This window comes from Emys orbicularis, chromosome 14 (genome assembly GCF_028017835.1).
Source record: "Emys orbicularis isolate rEmyOrb1 chromosome 14, rEmyOrb1.hap1, whole genome shotgun sequence".
NCBI lineage: Eukaryota > Metazoa > Chordata > Testudines > Emydidae > Emys > Emys orbicularis.
Window position 1 is genome coordinate 46261443 of NC_088696.1, and position 26303 is coordinate 46287745.

At 61.3% G+C, this 26303-nt stretch overlaps 2 protein-coding genes across 3 annotated transcripts in view; one reads left to right on the forward strand and one right to left on the reverse strand.

Moving 5' to 3' along the window:
* Positions 1-1796: 1796 nt before the first annotated feature.
* LOC135888801 (chymotrypsinogen A-like) lies at positions 1797-9263 on the forward strand. The gene is made up of 7 exons (XM_065416585.1): positions 1797-1848; positions 4619-4722; positions 5415-5497; positions 6120-6198; positions 6945-7125; positions 8326-8459; positions 9102-9263. Exons 1-7 carry the CDS (start codon positions 1797-1799, stop codon positions 9261-9263), a joined length of 795 nt encoding a protein of 264 aa, XP_065272657.1.
* A 5432-nt stretch (positions 9264-14695) lies between these two features.
* Positions 14696-26303, reverse strand: part of BCAR1 (BCAR1 scaffold protein, Cas family member) — a 39924-nt gene continuing 28316 nt past the window's right edge. For both annotated transcript variants that reach the window (XM_065416548.1, XM_065416549.1), the window contains exons 3-7: positions 22626-22787; positions 21693-21806; positions 19868-21001; positions 16706-16795; positions 14696-15211 (exon numbers count right to left, since the gene is read on the reverse strand). In XM_065416548.1, coding sequence (XP_065272620.1) covers positions 14696-15211; positions 16706-16795; positions 19868-21001; positions 21693-21806; positions 22626-22787 — 2016 coding nt within the window. The remainder of the gene's footprint in view (positions 15212-16705; positions 16796-19867; positions 21002-21692; positions 21807-22625; positions 22788-26303) is intronic.

Below are 26303 nucleotides of genomic sequence, written 5' to 3' on the forward strand. Positions count from 1 at the left end.
GGTGCCCACTGTGCTGGGAGCTGTACATTATTTACGAGATGTACTTCCTAGGAGCCCAGCCATGGCCCATGGCGCCGTTGCGCTAGGTACAAACACAGAAAAAAAAGCCAGTCTCTGCCCCAGAAAGCTGCCATAGCGTCACCCTCTGAGATCACCTGGCTATTTCATGATAGGAAAAATCCCTGCAGCCTTTGGTAAAATGCCTCCTCCCGCGTCCTCCCAGCCTAGGGGCCTGCACGCAGGGTGGCAGTGAGCCAGGAACAGACTGTGTAAGTGGTGTGCTGTGGTACTAGCGAGCATTGTCAGTTAGATTACAATAGAATCTTGCCCGGACCAAGATGAGGCCCCATTGTGCTGGGTGCAGGCCAGATGCACCGAGAGCCGGAAGCGTTACGGGGCTCACTAGACAAGGCAAAGGGTGGGAGGGGAAAGGGAGACCCAGCGAGGGGAAGGGACTGCCCTGGGCCATGCAGCAGGTGGGTGGCTGAGCAGGGATAGATCCCAAGTCTGCGGCGTCCGGGTGGTGCCCACGGCTGCCCCATCGAAGGCTGGGAGGGAGCATGTCTGGGCCGGGGGAAGGCCCAGCCTGAGGGCTGCTGGCTAATTCCCGCTGGCGGGGAGCTGTTGTGCCAGGCCTGCTGGGTGTGAGAAGCACTGTGCAGGGAGGCAGGTGTTGGTGTGAAGGCCGGAAGCGGTATCTCATCCCTGCTGCCTGTGGACCACAGGTGTGCGCTTCACGCTCGATAAGGCTGGGAAAGGCAGCTGCTTCCGACAGCAGCGGGGTCAGCACAGGAGAAGAGTTTATCGGCCATGGTAATTTGGTGACCCGGGCACAGGGAGGGGGGGGGGACTGGGGTGACAGAGGTGCCACCAGCTATGGAAGGGCGCTGCTGGAGATGACGGCCTTTGGCATGAAAGGGAGGAGAGCTCCCCTCCCCCAAACGCCCCCCATCAGGGACGGGCTCAAGCCACAGTCCTGGGGCATTGGCATCCTGGCCTAGCCCTGCAGAACTGACCTTGCTGGCCGGGGCTGTGATATCAACCGGCACCATTTCCCCTCCTGGGCGCTATGAAGGCTGGGCAGAGCTCCCCAAAAGGTTCCTGGGGCTGGCCCAGGCCTGCCCCTGTCAGAGGCGCTGGGGGGCGCACTGCCCGCTGGCACCCCCGTGCAATGCAGCCTGCTAGAGGGGCAGTGCTGTAAACAGAATGCAAGGGGGCTCCTCAGCGCCGACTCCTGTTCTCTCCAGGCACGGGTCGGGGCGTCTAGTTTCCTGCTGTGAGAACCCTGCCCACCCAGATGAGTCCAGGCCCTGCCTGGGCCCCAGAAGCAGCTGATTGTGATGCTCAATGGAATGGCAGGGGGGAGCGGAATGGGGGGAGGCTGTACTAACCCCTGGCTCTGGTGTCCCCTTTTGCACAGCAGGGCACATGCAGAGTGTCTCATACCAATGCAGAGGAAAAGCCCATTTTCCTCCTGGAAATGGGCCACGTCCGGCGCCCTTCCTGATGGCGGCTAACCCCTCGCTTCGCCACTGGAGCCAGCCTGGAAAGCAAACCAGCTGCCCTGCTTCTAAAAATACATCCACTTCACGAAAAAAGTGCCCACAACTCCTGCCAATACAGTAATCAATCGCGGTATCACGGGGGGGGGGGGGGCATGTTTGCCTTGCAGCGGATGTTCCCATGGCCCCCAGCCCCCTCGCTGGCCCTACTCTGACCCACACTGGCACTGGGGATAAAAGACCTGCAGCCTCGTCTCGTCCGCCCTGTCTGCACGCCTCAGCCTCGTTGCTAGCATGGCTGCTCTGTGGCTGCTCTCCTGCCTGGCGCTCCTCGGCTCGGCTCATGGTAAGCCAGACGGGCCCTTCTCTGCTTGGGCTGCATAATCCATTAAGCGACAGCCTTATCCGGGCTCCGGAGGCCCTGTGTGGGGACATAGCAGCGCAGACTGTGCTGGTCAGGCTGGGAACTAGAGAGACGCCCGGGGCTGGCTGTGTCCAGGAATCCCCTTTACCTTCATCAGCAGTGTGGCATAGGGGACAGGGAACTCTATTGGGACCTAGGAGATCTGTGTTCTATTCCTGACTGCGCTGCTGGGTGACCTTGGGCAATGCACTGCCCTGTGCCTCAGTTTCCCCTCTGTAAAATGGGGCTAATGATCCTGATCTCCTTTGTAAAGGGCTTTGATCTTGCTTGATTAAAAGCCCTTGAGTCCTGAATCTGCTGCTATTGCACTTGCCAGCAGCCAAAATGCTGCACCAGTTGCCAGACCAGGGTTGTTTAATCCAGGCCAGTTTGGCTAGTTACTTTGTGCCTCCTTCAGTGCCCCTCTGTGTGCTTAAGAGAGACAATAGTCTTCAGTGTCGTCTCTAAAATGTTGTGGGGGGTGTTGCTGTGGGCTGTTAAGCAGCTGCTACATTCCACACCAGAGCTGGCTGCATTTCAGCAGCAGGCCAAGCAATGGGTAATGTCTGCTGTAACAGCGGCAGTGAGTGCTGTAGATAAGGTTGCCGCTCTCACCACCTGCCTGCAGTCTGGTGCAGTAACTCTCTGGAGCTCACTCTGGGCAGCTGGAATAGCCTAGGTTTGGCCTCTGCCTTGTGGTGAATTGTGGGAAAGTGGCTCAGCTGCTTTCAGGCGTGCAGAGTGGGGTATAAATACAAGGTTCTTGCTGTAAACGGCCTTTCTATGTGACCAGCACGAATGGCTGGGAGCTGGCAGGTGAAACGTGGCAGTGAAATATTCCCCACTGGCCGTGTCTGCACTCGCATCGTGCTTAATACCTGGGCGAGGGTTAAAATGCCACCATCCAGGCTCCCCCAGCACTGCTATTGCTGGTGACGCAGCAGTGGTGGGAGTGGACCAGTGGGAATGATTCTAGCATGGCTGAGAGCACTCAGGCTGGGAATGGGCTTGGCATGGAGCCAATCATGATTGTGTGTGAGTCACAGGCAACCGGGTCCCGCTCCCCTTTCATCAGCTGTGTGGCCCCGATGCCCAAATACTGCGCTCAAGTGCGTGAATGCAGCTGGGAGGCAGCCACGTGCACAGGGGAGCCTGTGCTGCACATGAGGCTGGTGGACACCGGCCTGCACTGAGCGTGTGCCAGAGATTACTTTCCCCGCTGAACTATTAAAAAGTGCTAAGGCAGGAGTGCCTGGGCGTGCTGAGTTGAGCAGGGCCTCCCAGGGCCCAGCTACCTGCTGCTCGGCTGTGGCATGGGGGCTGCTGGGCTTTGTCACGGGAGCTGTGCTCTTAGTTGCTCTGCAGCTGGGCCAGTCAAGCTCCTTCGGCTGCCAGGAGAGGGACTGCTCTGGCTGACCCCCAGGCACGTGACACAGGGTGCTCTGGGGCTGCCTAGCTACACCCATCCAGCCTAGGGCATTGACCAGCAGCTCTTATCCTCCCTGGCCCGGGCCCTCGTGTCGTCACTGACACCTGTGCCTAGTGGGGTCGGGGAATGCTGTCATTCTGATCGGGTGAGATTTCCACATAAGAACGGCCGTACATGGTTAAACCAGTGGTCAGGCTAGCCCCGTATCCTGTCTTCCGACAGCGGCCGGGCCAGGCGCTTCAGAGGGAATGAACAGAACCGGGCAATTATCAAAGGATCCACCCCCAGTTGGCCAGCCCCCAGCTTCTAGCCAACAGAGCATGGGGTTGCATCCTTGCCCATCCTGGATAATAGCCATTGATGGACCCATCCTGCATGAACTTATCTAGTTCTTTTTGGAACCCTGTTATAGTTTTGACCTTCACAACATCCCCTGGAAAAGAGTTCCACAAGTTGACTGTGTGCTGTGTGAAGAAATACTTCCTTTTGTTTGTTTTAAATCTGCTGCCTATTAATGTCACTTGGTGACCCCGGTTCATATGTTAAATGAAGGGGTAAATAACACTTCCTTATTCACTTTCTCCACACCAGTCATGATTGTATAGACCTCTAGCATATCCCCCCCACCCCAGTCATCTGTTTTCCAAGCCTCATCCGGAATGTTCCATACCCCTAATCATTTTTGTTGCTCTTCTCTGTATCTCTTCCAACTCTACTATAGCTTTTTTGAGATGGGGCAACCACATCTGCATGCAGTATTCAAGGTGTGGGCGTACCATGGATTTATATAGAGGCAATATGATATTTTCTGTCTTATTATCTATCCCTTTCTTAATGACTCCCAACATTCTGTTCGCTTTTTTGACTGCTGCTGCACATTGAGTGGATGATTTCAGAGAACTATCCACAATGACTTCAAGATCTCTTTCATGAGTGGACCAGCTAAGTTAGACCCCATCATTGTGTATGTATATACACTAAATGCACGGCTGCCACAGGGGTCGGTGATGCTGCAGGGTGCCAGGCAGGCTGCCCCAGGGCCATGACTCCCAGACAGCATCTCTGGGTTTTCATTCTGAATAGGAAGGTTCCACAATCTCAGACTCCTCCGCATAACCCCTTCTGGGCCAGGCTCTGGCAATTGTTCCGCCAGGCACTGCCCATGCTCTCGCCAGGCTGCAGGAGGGAGATGGGCTGGAGCTGTCTCGGGGTAGCTGGCGCTGTGGCCCCAGGGTGCCAGTGGGGAGTGGGTGGAGACCCAGGCTGACTCCCTTTCCCTGCCAGGCTGTGGTGTGCAGGAAATCCAGCCCATCATCAGCGGCTACGCCCGCATTGTGAATGGTGAGGAGGCGGTTCCCAGATCCTGGCCCTGGCAGGTCTCCCTGCAGGTAAGGAGGGTGGGGAAGTCTCTCTGTTGGTGCCGGGTGCCCTGGCTACTCCCTTCATGCCCCGCCCCAGTGGTGACCCGAACTCTTTCCTCGCTTGGCTCTGCCCCCTTGGCTCTGCCCCCATGGCTCTGTCCCATCTCCAAGCCCTGCCCCCATCAGGGCCGGCTCCAGGCACCAGCGGAGGAAGCACGTGCCTGGGGTGGCACATGCTAAGGGGCGGCATTCCGTCCATTCTTGGGGCGGCACAGTCCGAGTGGCTTTTTTTTTTCTCGCTTGGGGCGGCAAAAATGGTAGAGCCGGCCCTGGCCCCCCTTTCAGCTCCCAGAGGCCGTACTCCTGCAGCGCAGACGCTGGGGATGAGCTCGTGGGAAGGGCGGCTCTTGGGCTGTCCTACCCCCACCCCATGGGGTATGACAAGCACAGGCCCGTGTGGCTCCTGCTCATAGAAGCAGAAGTGCCAGATTCAGTCCCTGCTGCCAGTGACCCTCTGGGGAGGCTGCAGGGAGCTTGTGGCTGAAGCCAAGGGAAGGTGCCCTCCTAGCTGCCCAGGGCCATGCCTTAGCTGGGCACTGCAGTTGTTTTCAGTGTGGTTCGACCTTGCTGGCAATATCCGGGGGGCATGGGCCCTGGGGCGGGGGCGGGGGGGCATTTCTAGGGCCTTACAGTCTCCCTCTGGTTGGCAATTGCAGCAGTCACAGACGAGCAGCTGGCACTTCTGTGGCGGCTCCCTGGTCAGCGAGCGTTGGGTGGTGACAGCTGCGCACTGCGGAGTGACGTGAGTGGGGACCGCCCTGGGGAGGGGCTGGGGCGGGGGAGGAGGGTAGATAAGACACATGGCTTAGCAGCCTGTCTGATGCCGCTTGAAGGGGGCGATGGGCCCTGTGGGGCAGCTGGGTACTGCTAGCCCAGGGTCAGGCTCCAGCCCCAGCCATGGAGATGTCACTTCCCCTTGCCCTTCGAGATCACACCTAGCGCCTGGACGATTGTTCCAGCCCCCCACCCGGTAATGCTGGGCTGCCCCCAGCATGCCAGGCTGCATGGGCTAACCCATCAAACAGACCAAGGGGAAAACTGTGCCTGGTCCAGCCAGGTCGCTGCCCGCATGGAAGGCCCCAGCTATGTCAGGGGAAGGCTCCCTCTGCACGGGTGAACAGCCCCGGGTGCACCTGGGCACTAGCCCCAGTCAGGCAGGAACCCCCGGTGCATGGCCAAATGCACCAGCTACAACTCATGGGCCCAATGGCACGTCAGTGAGTGCCGACAGGATCAGCAGGGATGGGGCTAGCTTGGCACCACTGGCTGCTAGCTCCCCATCCCACAGTGCCCCACACATCGCCCTTCGCTGGGGGTGATCCCAGCTCTCCCTGGACACTAACTGCCCTCTCTTCCGGCCCCAGAAAATCCAACGTGGTGGTGCTCGGGGAACATGACCGCAGCTCCTCCCAAGAGAAAGTGCAGAAACTGGCCATCCAGCAGGTGAGTGAGTGCTTGCTCGGTGCCGACCCACTGCAGGCGGGGGAGCCTGACACAGACGCTGAGCCTCTGGGTACGACCCCCCGGTGGGTGCCATGAGCCCCCAGGGTTGCTGTCTGCTCGCTGCCCCTGTGCAGCCCCGCTCTACAGAGTGAGCTCTCCGGGGGGTGAGATGGGGAACAGCTGTGAACTCCTGTGTGAGCGTATCTGCTCCAGGCCTGGGGGCATTGTGCCAGCACCACAGCCAGCTGACGGAGCTCAGCTGGGGCAGCTGCCCCTGCAGGGGTGCAGTGGGGGGTCCCCTCCAGAGCCACCCAATTGTGCCAGCCACTGCAGTGTCAGGCTATGGCCCTGTCTCCCCTGCCCTCTGCTGGGCACAGCCTGGCCCCCCGAGGGATCTGACTGTTGCCCTGCTCCAGCCATGCGGGGAGTGCCCCATGCATGGAGAGCCGCTGCCTCCGCCCACAGCCTGCGCCCCATGGGACCCGGTGCCCTCCTGAGAGATTGCAGCTCCCAGCAGCCCTCTCTGGGTGCAGCGGGCACTGGGAGGTTGCCTGCCACATACTGCCTGCTAGCTCTAAGGAGCAGACTCAGCGGCTGCCCCAGGCCTGGTGATGCCGGCTGGTCTCAGTGCCCGCTGAATGTACCCTGACCAGGCGCCATGGCCCCCGGGCCCATGTGAGTACCCCCGCCGTGGGGGAGGGGTAGCTGCAGGAACCTGTCCTCATGGGCCCGTGTCTCTGCTGCAGGTTTTCACCCACCCGCAGTATAACTCCAACACCATCAATAATGACATCGCGCTCATCAAGCTGGCCACGGCCGCGGAGCTGGGCAGCACTGTGGCCCCGGTGTGCCTGGCAGCTGCCGGGGAGCAGTACCGGAGTGGCCAGCTCTGCGTCACCACCGGCTGGGGCAAGACCCGCTACAACGGTACGTCCTCCTGGCGCCGCGGGGAGTGGAGCCCGCATGGCCTTAGGGCCAACTTCAACGGCCAGTTTGGCTGTAACAGCCCCTAGAGCTGGGTCACTCACACGCATTGTGGGGTAGGGCCCAGGGCTGGGAATCGCGAGATCAAGGGCAGTTAGTTACCCACCTCATGCCTCAGTTTCCCCACCTGTAGGCGGGGGACAGTAATGCTGAGAGGCAGTGCACACTGGTGATTGCAAAGCACATTCAGCGTGGGGAGTGAGGGATGCCCCGCCCCAGGGGCGGAGGGGGACATGAGTTTTCCCACGTGGCAGTACTGAGCTGTCAGCCCCCTGGGGTTCACACCCTCATTGGCATCGGGGCGTGTTGGTGCCCCCCCGTGCGCAGAGCACTCCCTGAGGGGAGGTGTGAGAAACCATTGGGCTCTGTTCCTGTCACCAGCCTGGCCTGGACCAAGCCCCTTCTACGCAGGTGGTAAGGCCCAGGGCTGTGGCCCTTCTCTAGTGATGTGTCTGGTCTAGACCCAATGTGCCTGGTGCCCATCTAGAGCCACCCATGGGCACGGGGGATCCACAGGTCGGACCTTGAGGGAGCTGTGCATTGAGGCATTGGCAGAGCAGGGCTGGAGCTGGCCCTGGGGGGGTGGGTGGGGGTGGATCTAACTCCTAGCACGCAAAGCACTGACTGGCCAGCTGGCAGGCCAGCCTGTGAGCCCACCGCTGCCAGGCGGCTGGGGGATGCTGCTTGAGAAGGCCTGGCTAGCTCACCATGTGTGGGCAGGGGAACGCGAGCCAGGGCAAGTGGGGGATTGTTGGTGAAAGAGCCTTTTCCTCCGCCCGGGGCCAGAGCCCTCTGGCATCTCCAGTCCCTGGAGAGCCCGGCCTGTGGCTCTGCAATGAGTTGGACCTGGGAACCCAGTGCCTGCTCTTGGGCTGCCCGTCCGCCCGCCCCAGCTTTCAGCAGGGTGCATGGGATGCCCAGCCCCAGTGGGGAGCCAGGGGCCGTGCCTCGGTAGCAGGACGGGCTGGTCGCGGGGGGCTCCTGTGCAGCTCACCCGTTCCATAGGGTGTGTTCGGCAGCGCACCCAGCTCCCACGTGCGGCACATGCAAGCCACACAGGCCGTGCGCCATGTCATGTGGAATGCAGGTGGCAGCTCCGTGGAGCGCGGCCCTGACCCTGCCCTCTCTCTGCTCCCTTTCCAGCCTTAGGCACCCCAAGCAAACTGCAGCAGACGGCGCTGCCCCTGCTGACTAATGAGGAGTGTAAAAACTACTGGGACGGCAACATCCTAGACTCAATGATCTGCGCTGGAGCAGCCGGCTCCTCCTCCTGCATGGTACAGCCCCAGGGCTGGGGCTGCCCCGCTGGCCAACCTCCTTCCACCTCCAGCGCAGGCTCACACCCTCTGCTGGCCGCTCTGCGCCTCTACTAGCCCTGCGGCCTTGCCACACATGGCTACCTTGCTTGAGCCCTGCTGTGGTCTTCTGCTCCCCAGTCTGGGTGTGTGTGGGGGAAGGGCACAGTGATCCCACGCAGGACGCGAGACCCTCATGCCTGTTGCACGGGCCCATAGAGGCATTGTCCAGAGCACTGACTGGCTCAGTCATTGCTGCTTGGCTAGGACGGTGCCTGTGGCCCAGGGTGGGAAGCAGGGGAGCGTGAGCTCTTGGCCGGCCGTGGTTCCTCATCTTGGGGGCACCAGGCCGGGGAGAATGTGCCAATCCAGGGACAGGGTCCTTGTCCCTCTGGCAGCAAAGGCAGGCATTCTGCCCTGGGCAGGGGAGGGTGCTCCTGGTCTGATCTCTCCAGCGGAGCTCCTCCCCAGCGTGGCACAGGAGGGCGAGATCCAGGCTAGCAGGGGCCCCACTTTGGGATGATCCCTGGTAGGGTGTCTGGGCAAGGGGCTGGCACTGGAGGGCATGGTGCCCAGCTCTCTGAAGCCCTGGCGGCTGAGCCTGCATCTCCATCTGCTTCACAGGGTGACTCTGGCGGCCCCCTTGTCTGCCAGGAGAACGGAGTCTGGTATCTGGTGGGCATCGTGTCCTGGGGTAGCAGCCGCTGCGCCACTACCTCGCCAGGCGTCTACGCCCGCGTGAGCCTGCTCCGCCCATGGATCGACAGCATCATGGCCAACAACTGAGCCTGTCGGGGGGCTCCTAATGGCTAGGCCCCAGCTCAGCGGCTGCAGCTCTGCATCCTTCTCTCGCCGCGGGTGACCTAGTTCTACCTGGCTCAGACTCAGCCCCGCGGCCTTCCAATAAAACCCTTCTGCAGCATTGGGCCTCTGAGTTCCTGCCGTCTTCAGGGCACCAGCACGCTGTGTTCACGGGACCGGGCACAGCCTGGGCACCGCATGCCAGCTGCAGCTGACCCAGCAGGGGGTGCTCACACCCACCACGCCTAGGCAGGGCCCACACCAGGTGAAGCCGCCTTTAAGTTCCCTGCCCCTCAACTGAGCTTCGTGCCCATGGCCAGGTGGCCAGCCAGGCTGTGGCCGCTGGCGTGGAGCTGGGGAAGCTGATCCATGAGGGAAGGCCCCCCTCCCCACCCCGGCATGGGGGAAGAAACTTCCAGCAGCATCGCATGAGCCCCAGCCTGGCTAGGAGGGCCACCCCCCTCACCCCCCAGGGAGAGCTCGGCGGGGCACAGGGTTATCAGGGGCCACCTAGGTCTTGGATGGACTAGAGACAAGAACCGGGCTTAGCCCCCATTGCTTAGTGCATCCCCACCAGCCAAACTGCTGTTTGAGCCCTCTCCCAGGTTTGCCTCCCCCACACGGAGCTATCCACAGCTCCCGCCATGCACTGCATGCTGGGAGATTCTCCCCCCCCCCCCCCCCGCCATGTGTGTGGGGTAACTGAGGGTCAGGGTGCGCCCATGCTGGCTTCAAGGTCTGGCGTGGGCGGTAGCTCACTGCATAGCGCAGGGCCCAGGTCAGTGGTTCGGGGCATTGGCCGTGTCTCCAGCGTGGAGCTCACGGCTCCCATGTGCCCTCTCGTGAGCACGGCAGCCCAATCCTGCCTTTTCAGGCCTGGGCCACACATTGCCAGTGCCATGCTTGCTGGCTGGGCCGTGTTTGGGCACCTCCACTGCCGGAGCTAAACACCAGCTGGTCAGTTTCGGGGTAGCAGACGCCTCAGCTGCGTACCTGGCAGGGCCAGTAGCGGGTGAGTCACACCTGGCTGTGGAGGCTGTTCAGCGCCCCCAGCCACCTAATGATGCCCCAGAGAAGCCATCGCCGCGTAAAGCCGGCCCCATGGCTACAGTCGCAGCCTCATGATGCACTTACCTGGTGCAGCCACTGGTGGGGGACACAGCCACGCTGCACGCAGGTGCAACGGTGCATCTCCAAGAGCCGTGATGGCTCCAGCCACAGCCCTGTGCAGGGGCTGAACTCAGAGCTGGTGCTAGCAGGTGGCCTAGACGGGATTGGGTCTGCACGCCAGAGTGCAGCCCCCATGGCTTGTGGGCATCTTGCTCAGGATTGTGGCGCTCAGACCCAGCCACTTGGAGAGATTCCCTTAGCTCTCAGGGCACTAGTGTAGTGGAAGCTGTGTGGTTTGCCCAGCTCTGCAAGCAGCCCGGAGCCCTCCGTAGAAAACCGTGCTCTGTCCTCCTTGTCTGGACCGGCACTTAGCGTTCCTGTCTGCTGTTACCCAGCCAAAGCGCTCCACGCCCGAGGTGGCTGCAATCAGGTCCGGCTCCAGCATTTCTGCCGCCCCAAGCAAAAAAAAAAAAAAAAAAAAAAAAAAGCCGCGATCGCGATCGGCAGTTCAGCAGCAGGTCCTTCGCTCCCAGAGGGAGTGAGGGACCTGCCGCCCCCGAATTGCCGCAGGTGCCGCCCCTCTCCCTTGGCCGCCCCAAGCACCTGCTTGTTAAGCTGGTGCCTGGAGCCGGCCCTGGCTGGATGAACGATCCATGTCTAGCAGCCGGTGCTCTGGGAGGAACAGCCCTCTAGAAATGCAAGTCCTTGGCTGGCTGCTTGTTTCCTCCCTTCCCCAGTGCTGTACCATGTATAACCAATCCAGCTTCTGGTCACCCCTGGAGTCACTGTCTCTACCCCCTCCACAGCCCCTTCTCCACCTCTGGTCTGCTGAGCCCATCCACTCGTCCCAGTGACACAACCCCATAATGCACTCCCAGACCCATTATCCCCCTCCCTGCCCGGGGCCATAAACAAGAGTGGTTCCCCAGCAGCCTGCACCGCTGGGCCCCAGCTTCCCCTTCCCTGCTGGTTCCCAGCACTACTGGTTTTGGATGGAAAAAGGGGCTGTTTTGGCAGCATGTGACAGGGCCCCTTTCAGCTCCCTGGTAGGGCTTCCTTGGAAGGAAGGGACCTTCCTCCTGCCGTTCCAACTCCGGTGCCGCGCTGGGTGGCCGGCTGGGCGAATGTTTCCAGGAAATTCAGCGTTTTGACAATCGGCCCCGAAAAATAAACAACAAAAATAAAAGTTTGTTTCCTTTTCATATAATTTTTTGGGGGGATGTTGCAAACAGCCCTGCCCCTGCCCCCGCTCCCCATGAGACCCTGGTGGGCCAACATAGATGATCGACTCTGCTGCCTCCTTGGCGTTTGCACTGTACACAAACTGAGCGGGGCCGGCCAAGCTACTGGGGAAGGGAGTGGGGATGTCTAGCCCCAAAGATTGTTAGCAGTAGGGCTTTGTATGGGGTTAGTGGCCGGAGACCCAGTCAGGATCAAGGCCCCATTGTGCAACATGACAGTGGTGGCCCTACAAAACCCCTATTGTTCAATTAATTGTCAGTGGCACTTTAGTAATGAGGCCCAGATCTTCCACAGTGCTTACCGGCACCGGAGCTCTCAGCACCGTACATCCCCCCCATTTTACAGCTGGGGACACTGAGGCAGAGACTAGGGAAGTGACTTGCTTACAGGCATCCTGCAGGCCAGGGGCAGAGGCGGGAATGAAGCCCGGCTTTCCTGCGTCCCAGGCGCATGCGCAATACACTAGGCTGCATGCTTTATTGAAAGTGACCCCGCAAAAATAGCCACTTGAGGTAGGCTCACACGTTGTTCCATGTGGGGCGAAATCCTGGGGCCACCAACGTCATTAGTAAAATGCCCCTGACTGTCCCCACTGATCCCTAAAGCCAAGGCCAGGAGGGACCAGTGTGATCATCTAGTCTTACCCCCTGCACAGCCCAGGCCAGAGCCCTGCCCACTATCACTCCTACAGCAGATCTCTTAGAAAAGCAGCAAATCTCCATTTAAAAATGGTCAATGACGGAGAACTCCCCAGGACCCTTGGTAAATTGTTCCAGTGATTAATTATTCTCATCGTTAAAAACTGACACCTTATTTCCAGTCTCGATTTGTCTAGTGTCAACTTCCAGCCATTGGCTTGTGTGAGACCTTTGTCTGCTAAACTGAAGAGCCCATTGTTAAATATTTGTTCCCCATGTGGGTACTTACAGACTGTGTCAAGTCCCCCTGAACCTTCTCTTTGTTAAGATAAGCAGATTGAGGTCCTAGGGTCTATCACTATCAGGCAGGTTTTCTGATCCTTTATTCATTCTCGTGGCTCTTCTCTGACCCTCTCCAATTTATCAAACATCCTTCTTGAACTGTGCACACCACAACTGGACACAGAATTCCAGCAGTGGTCGCACCAGGGCCACATGCAGAGATCAAAGAACCTCTCTGCTCCTACTCGAGATTCCCCCGTTTCTGCATGAGCCCTTTTGGCCCCAGCGCTGCATGGGGAGCTCATTTCAGTGGATTATGCACCACAACCCCCAAATCTTTACCCAGGGTGCCCTGGTCTTTCCCGCTGAGTTTCCTGCTCACCCCCATTTTCCTCAGCTGAGCGCCATGAACAAGCAGGCTCACTCAGTTCCCTGTCAGGCAGCAGCAGCATGCCAATCCTGTGCCCACGGAGCGCCCCCTGTAGGCCAGAGCGACACTGTATGGGCTAAGGGGATCCTGATTAACCATGGGCAGGAAAGAACCCAGCTGAGGAGAGTGCTGGGAGCTGGCAAACCTCAGTGAGATGCCCAAGCCGAGTGCTGTGGGCACAGGAGTTAGGGATGGAGAACACCACCACCCGACATTTACACAGTGTCTTTCACCCCCATAGGACCACAAAACCCTTGGCAAGCTCTATGCAGCATTCTGCTTCCCTGCTAGCAACATGCAGCCACCTCTGGGGTGGAACCTGGCAGCTGGAATGCCACACCTCAGTGGGCTGATCCTAGAGGCAAGTGGAATGCACCCATCTCTTATTGGGTGCAACAGGAGCTTCAGTGGCCCCTTAGTCAGAGCCCCTGTGTTGCATCTCATGAGAGCTGACCCAGCAGCACAGTGCCTGCTGGCTGGGGTATGGACTCCATGGGATGGGCAACCCCCAGGGACCCAACACTGCCAGTGGGTCTTCCATTCATAGTGACCCAGCCCCAGACTGCTTAGCTGGCGAGCAACAAGGGACCACAGAGGGCACTGAGATAACGGCCTTATCAGCCAGGTACTTGGGGGCTTTCTGACTCCAGCCCATGCCTTAGGAGCTCCCGCTGGGAGAGGATGAGTTCTCACATCTCCATCTGCCATGGGAACATGGGATCCCATCTCCTCTGCATTCCGGGCAACGCTCACACACCAACACCCCCCCCCCCCCAAAACACAACCACAAGGCAGAGGGGTTCTAGGCAAACCTTTATGCTGCCATGCCAGCAGGCTCCATAGCAACGAGTATCCATACAGGCCGTGAGGTACTCCAGAGCGCCGGGAACCCACACATTTCAAGGCACCAATTTCGTTTCGCATTTCTGCTACAGCCGATCTTAGCAAAACCCAACCATGACATGCCACGGTGAGGCACACCTCCCTGCGTCCATCCTGCCGGCCCCAGGGGCTGTCTGTCAGGCCAGGCAATGGACACACAGACACTCCTCTAGCTTACAGTTTGACTGTACTTATATAAACCTTTCCCCCATTGGACTCTGTCAGTTTCCTTTTCATCTCCACCCAGATACCATTGGATTGATTCGTTCTGCACAATTAAACGGCTGTCAATTAGCAGAGAGAGAGCTCATTAATTAGATCAGGCCCCAAAGTCAATGGAAATCACACTTGCCCGTCAGCTGACACTACTGGACTTCCCTTCAATTGCTCGCGCCCGCTCTAATTGCATTGCTCCGATTCAAATTCGAGTTCTTTTTTTAAATATCGCCCATTGGCCTAAAGCGCTCTGAATCCATCACGGACAACGATAATTTGCCTCTGTGGCTTCGTTACGGGAAGCCCAGGGCCCCCTCTTCTTTCCAAGGCCACAGCCTCTGTCCTGGCTCTCCAGCCTTTCACCTCAAAGCGCCCTTAACGAATCGCCAGCGCGGCCTAAAAACTACCTCGCTCTTCGGGGGAAAGGGGGAAGAGCGAACAGGAGCCCAGCATTGTCATTTGTGCCCCGCCTCTACCCCCCCCCACCATGGGAGTCTTTAAATATTTACAAGCCCATTTACACTCGTCTCGTGCTCTGCTGTGCAGAGGCAGTCGTTAATAGTAGTCGTTAACTACTCTCCGAGTAGTTCCCAGCGCGGTGTGTGCTGGTGAGGCCGTCACATGGCCGCCAGCTGCCCCAGCACCATCCTGAACTGCTGTGTGCTGCTGGCCAGGTCTTTGACCCGCTCCACCATGTCCTTGGCAGCGGAGGGGGACGGGTAGTGGAGGGCGGCGGCCTTGGTGGTCACCACGATCTCCTTGAGCATGTCACACAGCAGGTTGCTGTAGTGGGTGACCTTGTGGCGCACGTCCTGCGCCCGGGCCTGGCGCGACAGGGTGTCGCCGATGAACACCAGCTTGTGGGCGCTGAGGATGACGAACTTGCTGTGGGCCACGAAGATCTTGGGTGGCTGGTTGGTGCCCACGGCAGTAAAGAAGGCGTCCACGGCGTTGGTGAGTGTGGTGAGGTTGGCCTCGCACTGCTCCAGGTAGAAGAGCAGCAGCTGACGGTCGGAGGGGCACAGGGCGCTGCTGCCCCGCACCTGGGCGTAGTGCTGCGGCGGCGTCCAGCTGGAGAGGTCGTTGTCGATGGGGCGCGTGACCTCCTGCTCCAGCCGCTCAAACTGCTTCAGCTGGGGGGAGACGGACAGCAGGTTAGGGGCAGGGCGTGGGCAGGCCTGGCTGAGTATGACAAAGTGCCCCTGCGGGCTCCCCCCGTGGCTGGCTCCCGCAACAGCTACTGACTCAGCCAGAGGAGTCAATACCACGCACCTGTGCCGCAGTCTGGCACTGTCAATGCTGCCCAAGGGGATTAGGCGCCAACTCCCTTTGTTCTTGAAAATCTCTTAGTGTCAAAGGCCCCAGGTCCATCCTGGCTGATGGCAGTGGGGTCAGCACGCCTAGACCTGGCTCTACTCACCGACTGGGACACAGACAGACACCCCATTGCAAGCAAGTGTGTTCAGAGCCCCAGCCCTAGGCATCAAAGGAAAGGGGAGCAGCGAGGCTCAGATAAAAGCGTGGCCATGGGGAGGGAGCCGGAGTCTGTCCCTGGGGGCCCTGCGGGGCCTGGCCTGGCCATGGGGGAGGGAGCCGGAGTCTGTCCCTGTGGGTCCTGCGGGGCCTGGCCTGGCCACGGGGGAGGGAGCCGGAGTCTGTCCCTGGGGGCCCTGCGGGGCCTGGCCTGGCCACGGGGGAGGGAGCTGGAGTCTGTCCCTGTGGGTCCTGCGGGGCCTGGCCTGGCCACGGGGGAGGGAGCCGGAGTCTGTCCCTGGGGGCCCTGCGGGGCCTGGCCTGGCCACGGGGGAGGGAGCCGGAGTCTGTCCCTGGGGGCCCTGCGGGGCCTGGCCTGGCCACGGGGGAGGGAGCCAGAGTCTGTCCCTGGGGGCCCTGCGGAGTCTGGCCTGGCCACGGGGGAGGGAGCCGGACTCTGTCCCTGTGGGTCCTGCGGGGCCTGGCCTGGCCACGGGGGAGGGAGCCGGAGTCTGTCCCTGGGGGCCCTGCGGGGCCTGGCCTGGCCACGGGGGAGGGAGCCGGAGTCTGTCCCTGGGGGCCCTGCGGGGTCTGGCCTGGCCACGGGGGAGGGAGCTGGAGTCTGATCTGCCTCACGCATTGTCCACAGCATTAATTCCAATTGCAGAATGGTTAAACCTGCCTCCTGAATGTCTGTGCTACCCCCAGCAAGTCAAAGGAGCAGAGCAGGGAACTGCTGTGTGTGCTGGAGTCTGGACTTGGCTTGACAGCATCCTTCAGCTTCCCAGGGCCGGATCCCATTATTGTTTATTATTTGTATTACCCAGCCCCTGGGACTGGGCAGCCTCAGGCCCCTCTTGCCTTCAGGAGGACTCCTCCCAAAGCCAAAGGATCTCCCTCGGGAGACAGGGTGAGCTGGGTCGGATACACGAGTGTGGATCTGCCTGACACGGAGGCTGCACCGTGCATGTCGGGACAGGAGGGGCCTGGGCAGACAGCCGGGCCCTGCTTGGGGAGAGCCATCTACAGTAGAGGACACTTCCCAGCCTCCCCCCATCACTAGCTAAGCCCCTGCCTGTGCTCCCCAGCTCCTGTCAGAGTGCTGTGGGGGTGGGAGCCTTCCCCCCCCCCCCCCGAGGGCTGGGCCCCATTACCTGCTGCTGCTCCAGCTGCCCCTTGCCCTGCCGCATGATGTTGCCTTTTTCCAGCAGCTCCTTCTGGGTTTTCTCAAACTCCTCCTTGCCCTGGAAGACGGGAGGCCAGAGGATGAGTAATGGCCATGGGGGGGGGAGGGTCCCTTCATCACAGCCCACTGGGGGGTTCCCCTGGTGGGAGCCTGTCCCATGCCAGGGCAGAGATCTGGGACACCCTTTCTCCGGCGCGGAGCACAGCAATGAATGGGGCTGGCCTGGCACAGGCCAGGAGGAGTCACCCCCTCCCGGGCTGGGGAGCCCTCGCCCTGGGAGACAGCTCTTAGCCCCAGGGCAGGTGCAAGGATGTTTTGCGCCCTAGGCGAAACTTCCACCTTGTGCCTCCCCGCTCCCGAGCGCTGTGGCAGCTCTCCGCCCCCCCCGCCCTAAGGCGCCCCCCTGCGGCAGCTTCCCACCACCCCCTCCGCCTTGAGGCGCCCCCCCCCCCCGGCCCAGGGAGCCATGCAGCAGCTCCCCGCCCCAGCTTACCTCTGCTCCGCCTCCTCCCCTAAGCACGCCGTCGCCACTCCACTTCTCCCGCCTCCCAGGCTTGCGGCGCCAATCAGCTGTTTGGCGCTGCAAGCCTGGGAGGGAGAGAAGCAGAGTGGGGCGGCGTGCTCAGGGGAGGAGGCGGAGCAGAGGTGAGCTGGGGCAGGGAGTTCCCCTGTGTGCCGCCCCCCCCCCCCCACTTGCTGCAGGCGGCCCTCCCCGCACCCCCCGCCGCAGCTCCCTCCGCCTAAATGCCGACGACGACCGGGGCGGCTGAAGATCCGGTTGCCACCAAAGAACCCGAAATGCCACCCCCCAAATGCTAGCACCCTAGGCGACCGCCTTGGTCGCCTAATGGGTTGCACCGGCCCTGCTTAGCCCATTCCTAGCCCCTCCCCATGCCCCTCCCCTCCAGAACGGGCTCTCCAGCTGCCAGCCACTCACCCCTGGGGGGTTGTGATATTGTTCATAAGTAAAGTTTTATGAATGAAACATTCATTCATAAAACCGGTTACCCCAATAACTGGCTAATTGACAATTAAGATGCTTGTTAAGAGCCATAGCTGTTCTGCCAGCTGCCCTTGTAAATTTCACTCTCAATCCAATTGCTGCTTAAATCACTGAAACTTGCACTGTTTCAACATTGTAACTTCTGCTCACTGTTTGCCATTCATTATACTTGTCCATATTGTAACTCAAACTCCATTTTAAAATGCTCACTCCATTTTGTAAAAGCCTGCTGCAACCTTCATTTTGCAAAACCCTAATGTAATCTTATTAGTTTAGTTTAGATGTGTGAATGAGGTATGTATGGATGATGGAATCAACCTCCAGCCCCAGCCCGTCACCAGTCACCAACGGCTGAAAATGCAGACAAGAGCCCTAACAAAGTAAGAAGAGTCCACCCTAAAAAAAAAAAAGAAGGTGCAATTGAAGGAAGATCAAAGCCAGGTCCCAGGCTGAAAGTCTGACGGGTGATCAATCACACCGACTCCAGAAGCAGCATGACACAGCAAGTCCTATAGATTCTGGATTCAGACTAAAAGCCTATTAAAAAGATGGGTGAGATGGAAGACTTTGGGTAACGTTCTGCTGCCAACATGGGAGGGCATCGGTGCGCGCCCGACAGAGACCCAGCCCTTCCTCGTGCCTGGCTTTCCTGGCCAGTTACCGCCACGATCGCAAGGCGCGGAATCAAGCTACGTTTAGGACTGGTAACTATCCAGCAGCCACAGAACATTTGTGTGTGTGTATTAGGTATTAGCTAGTGGTTATAGATCAAATTGTTATCATAATAAACGTGGCATCTTTGCCTTGTCCCCTGAAACGATCCTGTGTAGTTTTGTCTGCATAACAGCTGCCTACACCCTGGCCTAGACTCCGTGGTGACGAGGGGGCTGCGAGCCCAGCCTGCCTGCCACGAGCCCCAGGGGGGAACCAAGAGCTCCCGAGAGGGGGCGGAGTGCAGCCACCCGCTGTGAGGAACCCGAGAGGCAGCCGCCCCACTGCAGCTCCAGCATGCAGTGCCGCACCCCTCGGAGCTGAGCATGGGGCAGGTGGGACCAGCACACCCAGCCCTCCCAGTAGACACACAGCTGGCTTTAGTGCTGCAGCCCGGGTGCAGTACTGCAGAAGGCCAGGCGGTGGCGCTGCAGGCTCACAGCTGGAGAAGGCTGACTGGCTGGCTGGCCAGACTCCTGCCTAGGCTGGCTGAGATGGGTCCCAGATGCCACACGCCGAGCTCGTCAAACCGCACTGGCTGGCTGGGTGCCCAGTCCCGTGGCCTGGCCAAGGGGAAATGCCCAACAGGACTCAGGCCGGGGCACCCAGCCTGGCGGGAGGGAGGCAGGTTCGCCCCCCACGTAACTGGTGCTAGGAGTGGCTTGGCTAGCGCCAGGCAGGGGCTGCGTCCACATGGCCCCCCGGGCTTGCTCCCTGGGAGCGGCTGCTGCAGAGGAAGCACAGCCAGTGCATGGGCAACCTGGGAGGCGCCCGGGGCTGGTTATGGGGCACGTGGAGAGGTTCCCCAAGGACCCAGAAGACTGAAGGCCCCCTTCAGCCCCCCAAATAGAGGGAGGGAGCCCGACAAACATGGGCCTCTGGGCTGTCAAAAAGGGTCAAGGAACCCTACCTCCACCACAGTGCGCAGCATCCTGGCCTTAGGAAACCTGCCCATCCCAGGCTCACCCCTGGCACCCTGCTGCCCCCCACCCGGCTTGGGAAGTGGGAACCCCCTAGCCAGGGCAGTGTGCCAGGGAAGGAAGCAAAGGTGGTGGGTGGGTGGCAAGCAGCAGGCACCGGTCCCTACCCCCATGGCCTTCCCAGGAGTCAGTCCCAGCTGGACCCATTGCTTCCCTGCTGGGGCTGGACGCAGGGGCATCGAGTGGGTGAGGCCCAGACACATTTCAACACACCCCGCCTGGGGGCACCAGCTCTGTGCCTGGGGGGCAATGCTGGAGAGAGAAGCAGGAGGAAGAGAGGCCTCATGTGAGGGGGAGGGGTGAATGGGGGAGGCCTGTCTCAGTCGGGGGGGGCTGGGGTGCCCCCAGCGAGATGTGCCCCCCTCCAGAGCAAGCCCAGCCCCTGCTCTGCCCTGGGGTGCCCCCTCCGCCTCCTATCTCCCGCCCCGCTGCCCACCTGCAGGTGCACGTAGTCGTAGTCTTCCATCCAGCCACTCTCACTGTTCTCATACGGCCCGTCGGGCGAGTCCTGCGCCAGGAACTTGGGCGGGGAGGGCAGGGGCCGTGACTGGATGCTGCTGGCCTTGTCGGCGGGCGCCGGTGGGGGGTGGCTGGCAAGGAGCAGACTGGTGTCTGGGCCGTCCGCCGGCGGCTTACCCCGCCTGAAAAGCAGGGAGGCGTTGCCGTGCAGGAAGGACGCCAGCTGCTTGGTGTCGTCAGGGATGCCCCGTGAGTACATCACCAGGCGGTCCAGGTCGTCGGTGCCGCCCGGCTTGCCGGCCGCCAGGGCACCAGGGGCCCAGCCACAGCCATCCAGCGCCTGGCTGTGCCGCAGCAGGGCCTGATACACGTCCTCCATCTTCTGCAGCTGCTTGCTGAGCTTGGTGTGCAGGGCGCGGTCGGAGGCCTGGGCCGCGTTGCCCACGGCCCCGCGGGCGAACTCCAGCAGGTCCCGCAGCGCCCCCTTGATGCCCTCGGCCGCCGCCCGGAGGCTGGGTGCGTGGAGCTCCAGCTGCTCCGGGCTGCGCCAGCCGGTGCTGATGAAGGACATGAGGTAGGAGACGGAACCGCTGATGTGGAGCTGCAGCCGGGCCAACAGCTCCATGGCCGTGTCCAGGTCCAGGCCCAGGCCCAGCTCCTTGGGCGCATCCTTGCCCGGCCCCACGTCCAGCGAGGAGCTGGAGACGTTGCTGCGGGTGCTGCCCGTGCTGGAGGCTGAGAGGCGCTTGGCATCGCCCGCCCTGGCCTCCCGGTCCACCTGCGGCGGCACGTCATAGATGTACTCGCCCTCAGCATCCAGGCTGCCAGCGTGCAGCTCCCGGGGCACATCGTACACATCCTGCGCGGGCCCCACCAGCTTCCGCAGGCCAGGCAGCACGTCATAGATCTCCTGTGGGAAGGGGGCCTCGGGGGCGCCCTTCCCCGCCGCCGGTGGCACGTCGTACACGTCCTCGGGTAGGGCTGGCTCTGCTGGGTGCCGGGGCAGGTCCAGCGCCTTTGGTTTGGCAAAGGCAGGGGGCACGTCATAGGTCTCCTCTCGGGAGGGGCCGTCCGGGATGTCCTTGCTCACGGATGGGGGGACGTCATACACCTGGGGGGGGGAGGGGGAACAGCAGCTGTGAGCACCCGGCCCTGCCCGTGCCTCTTCCTGCATATAACGCCCGGCCCTGCCCACGCCCAAGCCCCATCCTCCGCCTGCTCCTGGCCCTGCCTGCACCCCTTCCTATTGCCTGCGCCCGGCCCTGCCCGTGCCCCTTCCTGCATAAAACGCCTGGCCCTGCCCGCGCCCCTTCCTACCACCCGTGCCCGGCCCTGCCTGTGCCCCTTCTTCGTGTCGGAGCAGACGCTGTGGGGGAGTCCCGATGGGTCAGAAAACTGCCCAATATTTATTATTTTTTCAAAGTCTGGTGGCTTTGAAGCTGCTCTGGAGGTTGTGGGGCCCATCTGGCACTTCTTGGAGGCTGGGGGACTGGGACCTGCCCCCCAGTTCCCGCTGAGCCCCCTGCTCTAGCAATCCCAGGCACCTGCCCCTGCTTGCCTGTGGCACCGTCTGAGCTCTCCAATGCTGCGCTGACCCCACCTGGGAGCTCGGCTGGAGGAAATCCTGCTCTGCGCCCCGCCTCCTCCCGCATGGGGGCTGGCATGGTGCCACTGTGCTGCAGAACCAGGCAAGACTTAGTGTTGGGGCATGCCAGGGAGTGCAGGCTTGGATGCCAGCCCTGGGCAGGCAAAGGAATTCCCATCCCCCCCTGCCCGCATTTCCCCCCCCGGGCACCACTCACAGTTTGGGGAGCCTGGTGCAGGGCCTTCTCCACGCTGGGGGGCACGTCGTAGATCTCCTGGCCGGGCTCCCGGCCGGTGGGGCCCTTCACTGCCATTGGGGGGGTGTCATAGACCTGCGAGCGCAGCGAGCAATGGCATTGGTTCCTGCGGCTAGCACATGCCCAGGCACCTGCCCGTAGCCATCCCTAGGGATACTAGGACGGCCAAGCTGAGCTCAGGAGCCTGACTGACAGTGGCCAGGAAGGAAGGTGCATGAACCCCACAACAGAGAGATGGGGTGGGGGGGGTCATCTGTCCCCCACATCACTCTCATCCTATAGATGGCCTCCAGTTGAGCCTAATTGGTTAGTATCCCTTCTGCCTTTGCTAGCACTAACCATGAATTCCTTTGAAGCTTGCTACAATCTAGGTCATAGAATCATAGAATATCAGGGTTGGAAGGGACCTCAGGAGGTCATCTAGTCCAACCCCCTGCTCAAAGCAGGACCAATCCCCAGACAGATTTTTACCCCAGTTCCCTAAATGGCCCCCTCAAGGATTGAACTCACAACCCTGGGTTTAGCAGGCCAATGCTCAAACCACTGAACTATCCCTCCCTCCCCTGGACACTTCATGTAGTAGGGAGTTCCACAGGCTAATCATACCGGAATCTGCCCTCTTTTCAGCATCATTGGGCATCCCTTGTTCTCGCACTGGAGACTGTCCCTCAGACCCAAAGCCGGGAGGAGAGAGACCCTGCCCTGCACATCACCCCCTGCTGGACGAGCAAGGAGACAAGATCCAGAGTACCCCTGAAGAAGCTCTGCCCCCAGACCCAGGTGGAAAGGAGAGCACCTATAGGATGAGGGAGTGGGAGGGGCAGCTAGCTAGCCACACCAGGCCACACACACACAGGCCTCTCAGCCGGCCCACCTGCTGGCGCAGGGCCTCACCTCCTGGCTGTACTGGCTGGCAAGCATGCCCCGGACAGGGGGCACGTCATAGATCTCCTGGGGCCCGGAGGCGAGGAGGTGCCGTGGGATGTCGTACTCGTCCTGCTCGCCTTTGGGTGAGTCGTAGATGTAGACCTGCCCCACGCGGGTGGGTACTACTACCTGGAAGAGAGAACAGGGTAGGTAAGCAGGGTGCTGCCATGCGATACAGGTGCCCCCCAGCCTGGGGGGGAGCAGGGCGCTGCCACGTGGCACAGGCGCTATGGCCCGGGGGGCGGGGGGGAGATAGCAGAGTCTCCCCCGGTATGAGTGGGCGGCAGCTGTGGGGAGCAGAGAAGAGAAATTGTCGGGGGTCTCAGCAGTTCCTGCTTAGGCACTGAATGGGGGGGGGGGCAGTGCCCGGAGTAAGTGCCCCATCCCAGCTACAGACTGATGGGCACGCCGGGTGTCGCCCGTTCACACTGGTGTTCTACAGCCAGCTCTGCCTCCTGAACCTCTCCCCCTCCCCGTCCTGCTCGCAGCAATGCCAGAGCCCGCAGCTGAGCTCCCTGGCTGTGTCAACAGCAGGTGGGAGCTGGGGCCGGGGGGCAGCACTCCTCCAATGCAGTTGGGCACATGGCGAGCAGCAGCTGGCACCACTGGCCTCACACGAGGCCAGGGCCCCAGTTGGCAGCCCAGGGCTGGCGGGAGAGCCCCTCCCCAAGAGCTCACGTGCCAGGCTGGCAAAGGGAGGAGCGCCGCCCCGGTTTGGGAGGACCGAGGCTCAGAGAGACCACAGGGCACAGCCTGGGTGACAGAGAGAGACTGTGCCGAAGCCAGGAACCCAGGCGGCCCGAGGGCCATGGCCGCAAGCCCAGCCTCCCTGGAGGCCATGGGAGGGACTCACTATCAGCCCAAGGCAGAGCCAGCCCAGCTTCTCCTGCTATCCACCCCAGCCCCATGAGCCGGCGGGAGGAGAGAAGGGCGTGAGCGCAAAGGGCTCCGTGCCTGTCTGTGTCGCTCTCCATGGCTGGGCACGCACAGACTCATGTAGCCCTCCGGAGTCTACCTGCGGCATGGTGAGGAATGCACCGGCGGGGGGGTCCGGGTGCACCCAGCCGTGCGCCACACAGCTCAGGCCAGCTGGCACCATGGCAGGGTCCACACACGGTCCACATTTACATGCCAGTGGGGTCCGATCATTGAGCTGCTGATCGGAGCCAGCTGGAGCTAGGGTGGGGGTGGGCCAGGGGGGCTGCGACACTCCCCATGGAATGGGACAGTGTATGGCAGATGGGAGCCAGCTCCTCGGGGAGCCTCCCTGGGTGGGCAGGAGGCGGAGAAGGGGGCTGCATGTGGGAGGAGGTGCAGGGGAGGGGGAGACGGGGCTGTGTGGGGGAAGGGGTACGTGCGGGGGAGGGGAGATGGGGCTGTGCATTTGGGAGCACGTGGTTGACACGCCCAGGCCCAGCCCAGCTTGTGAGGAGGGGGCTGCCAGAGAAGGAAAGACAGCCCAGTGGTTAGGCTGAAAACTGGGACTTGGCAGACCCAGGTTCAAACCCCAAATTGACCATAGACGTGCCCTGATGACCCTGGAGATGTGCCTCAGTTTCCCCTACTGCTGAGTGGGAGCACTAGCCCTGCCCAGCCCGCCAGGGGCTGTGAGGAGAACTCCACTGAAGAGAGCTAGGTGCTCCCATGCCACCGGGAGTGCGGCTCAGTGGGCGTAGCCAAGCCCCAGGCAGGAGCAGCCAGCCGCTGGTGAAGGGGCAGCCAGGGCTGCCGTCCCCTGCACACACCACTGAGGCAGGTGCTGCCAGGGTTCTACCAGCCGCGCAGCCTGAGCCCCACACTGGCCTACAGCCTACCCATGGGAGTTGGGCACCTCAGGGCCCAAGTGACAAGAACATTAACCCGTGGGTAGAGGGGCAGCAGCAGAGCCGGGCCTGGGGCTGGAATAGCAATGGGTCGGCAGTGCGGGGCACCAGCAGAGCTAGGGAGAGCCCAGGGCTGGGATAGGACAGTGTGTGTGTCTGTGGCGCTGTGTGAAACCACAGTGGTTTGGGGCTGATAACTCCCCTATGCACCCTCCACTGCAATGTGCTCCCTGCCCATGGGTCGGCCCCTGATGCGAGCAATGGGGGGCTGGGGCGTAGGCCTGCAGGAGGCAGCTCGCTTGGCATAGCTTCCCCTGGACAGTGTTTGCACAGCTGAGCGCCTGGCCCCGTGCTGGGCAGGCAACGCCCTCCTGCCTGCTGTCTGTACCCCTTGCCCTGCATTACTGCATGCTGGCCATAGCCAGTTTGGGCTGAGGGATTGCAGCCCTATTTCTAGGGCCTGGGCCGTGGGGAGCGAGCCCTGCAGCACCCCTGGGCCGGCTTGCAGGTCGAAGCATGCCAGGTGCAATCCCAGCGCCAGCAGCCCGCTTTGCTCCTCACCAATTTTAAAGCCAGAAGGGCCATCGAGTCTGACCTGCACATCGCAGGCCACAGAACCTCACCTGCCCACTCCTGTAACAGACCCCTAACGTCTGGCTGAGTCACTGACATCCCCAAATCTTGATTTAAAGACGTCAAGTTACAGAGAATCCACCATTTACTCAACCCAGCAAGTGACTCTGCCCCACGCTGTCAATCTGACCCAGGGAAAATTCCTTCCCCACCCATATACAGCGATCAGTCAGACCCTGAGCATGTGGGCAAGACCCAGCAGCCAGACAGCCGGGAAAGAATTCTCTGTAGCGACTCAGAGCCTGCCCAGGTCATTGGGGATATTCGCTCCTTGCCCACTGTTCGGTTCCCCAATTCATCCCCAGCTCCTCCCGTGTGACTAACAGCCCCCCGGGGCGCTGTCTGGCACCTCACTGGCGATCGACCTGCTGTAAAACTGGGCTGTATTTTATCCCGATTGCCCTTCGCCTTCATGGCCTTAGCGGGGCGGCAGAATTGCCCTGCTCCCAGCGTGCCCGGCTGGAGTGCCAGGTGGAGCCAGGTCGTGTCTCCTCCCCAGTGCCTGTGCCAAGGGTGCTGCCAGGGCCATCCCTGGCATGGGCTGTTAGCCTGAAGCTGGAGCCAGCCTCTGCCCCAGAGCTGCTAGGGCTCCCCCATCCCACGGACGATCAGCCCATGCTGGCACCTGGCACAGTAGCTGCTGCCTTGGTGCACCTGTTCTGGGAAGCACGGGCCAGGCTGGCTCCCAGGCCAACCCCAGGGAAGAGTCTGCCCCAGGCTGGGGGGAGGAGGGTTATGCCTGGTGTGCCCCTGCACTCGAGCCTTTGGTCCTGGGGTCAGCGTCCCTGTAGCAGCAGGTGTTCCCAGCCCACCTCCCGTGTGCCCCGCTGTGCGTGTTTGTGTGCGCGCCTGCCTGCTTCTGGGCGTGGGCACGTCTGCGGCCGTCTGTCTGCGTGTGTCTGGGTGCGCGCATGCGTCTGCACGTGTGTGCATGTCTGTATGTACGTGTGTCTGTCTGGGTGTGCGCATGCGTCTGTATGTACGTGTCTGTGTGCCTGTGTGTACGTGTGTCTGTCTGAGCGTGTCTGTGCGCGCCTGCCTGCTTCTGGGCGTGGGCACGTCTGCAGCCATCCGTCTGCGTGTGTCTGGGTGCGCATGAGAAGCTCCTCACCCTCTCTGGCTGGCTCATGCCCTGGCACCCTGAACACTCTGTACACACCTCTGTCCCCCTCCGCCGCCGCAGCCCCTC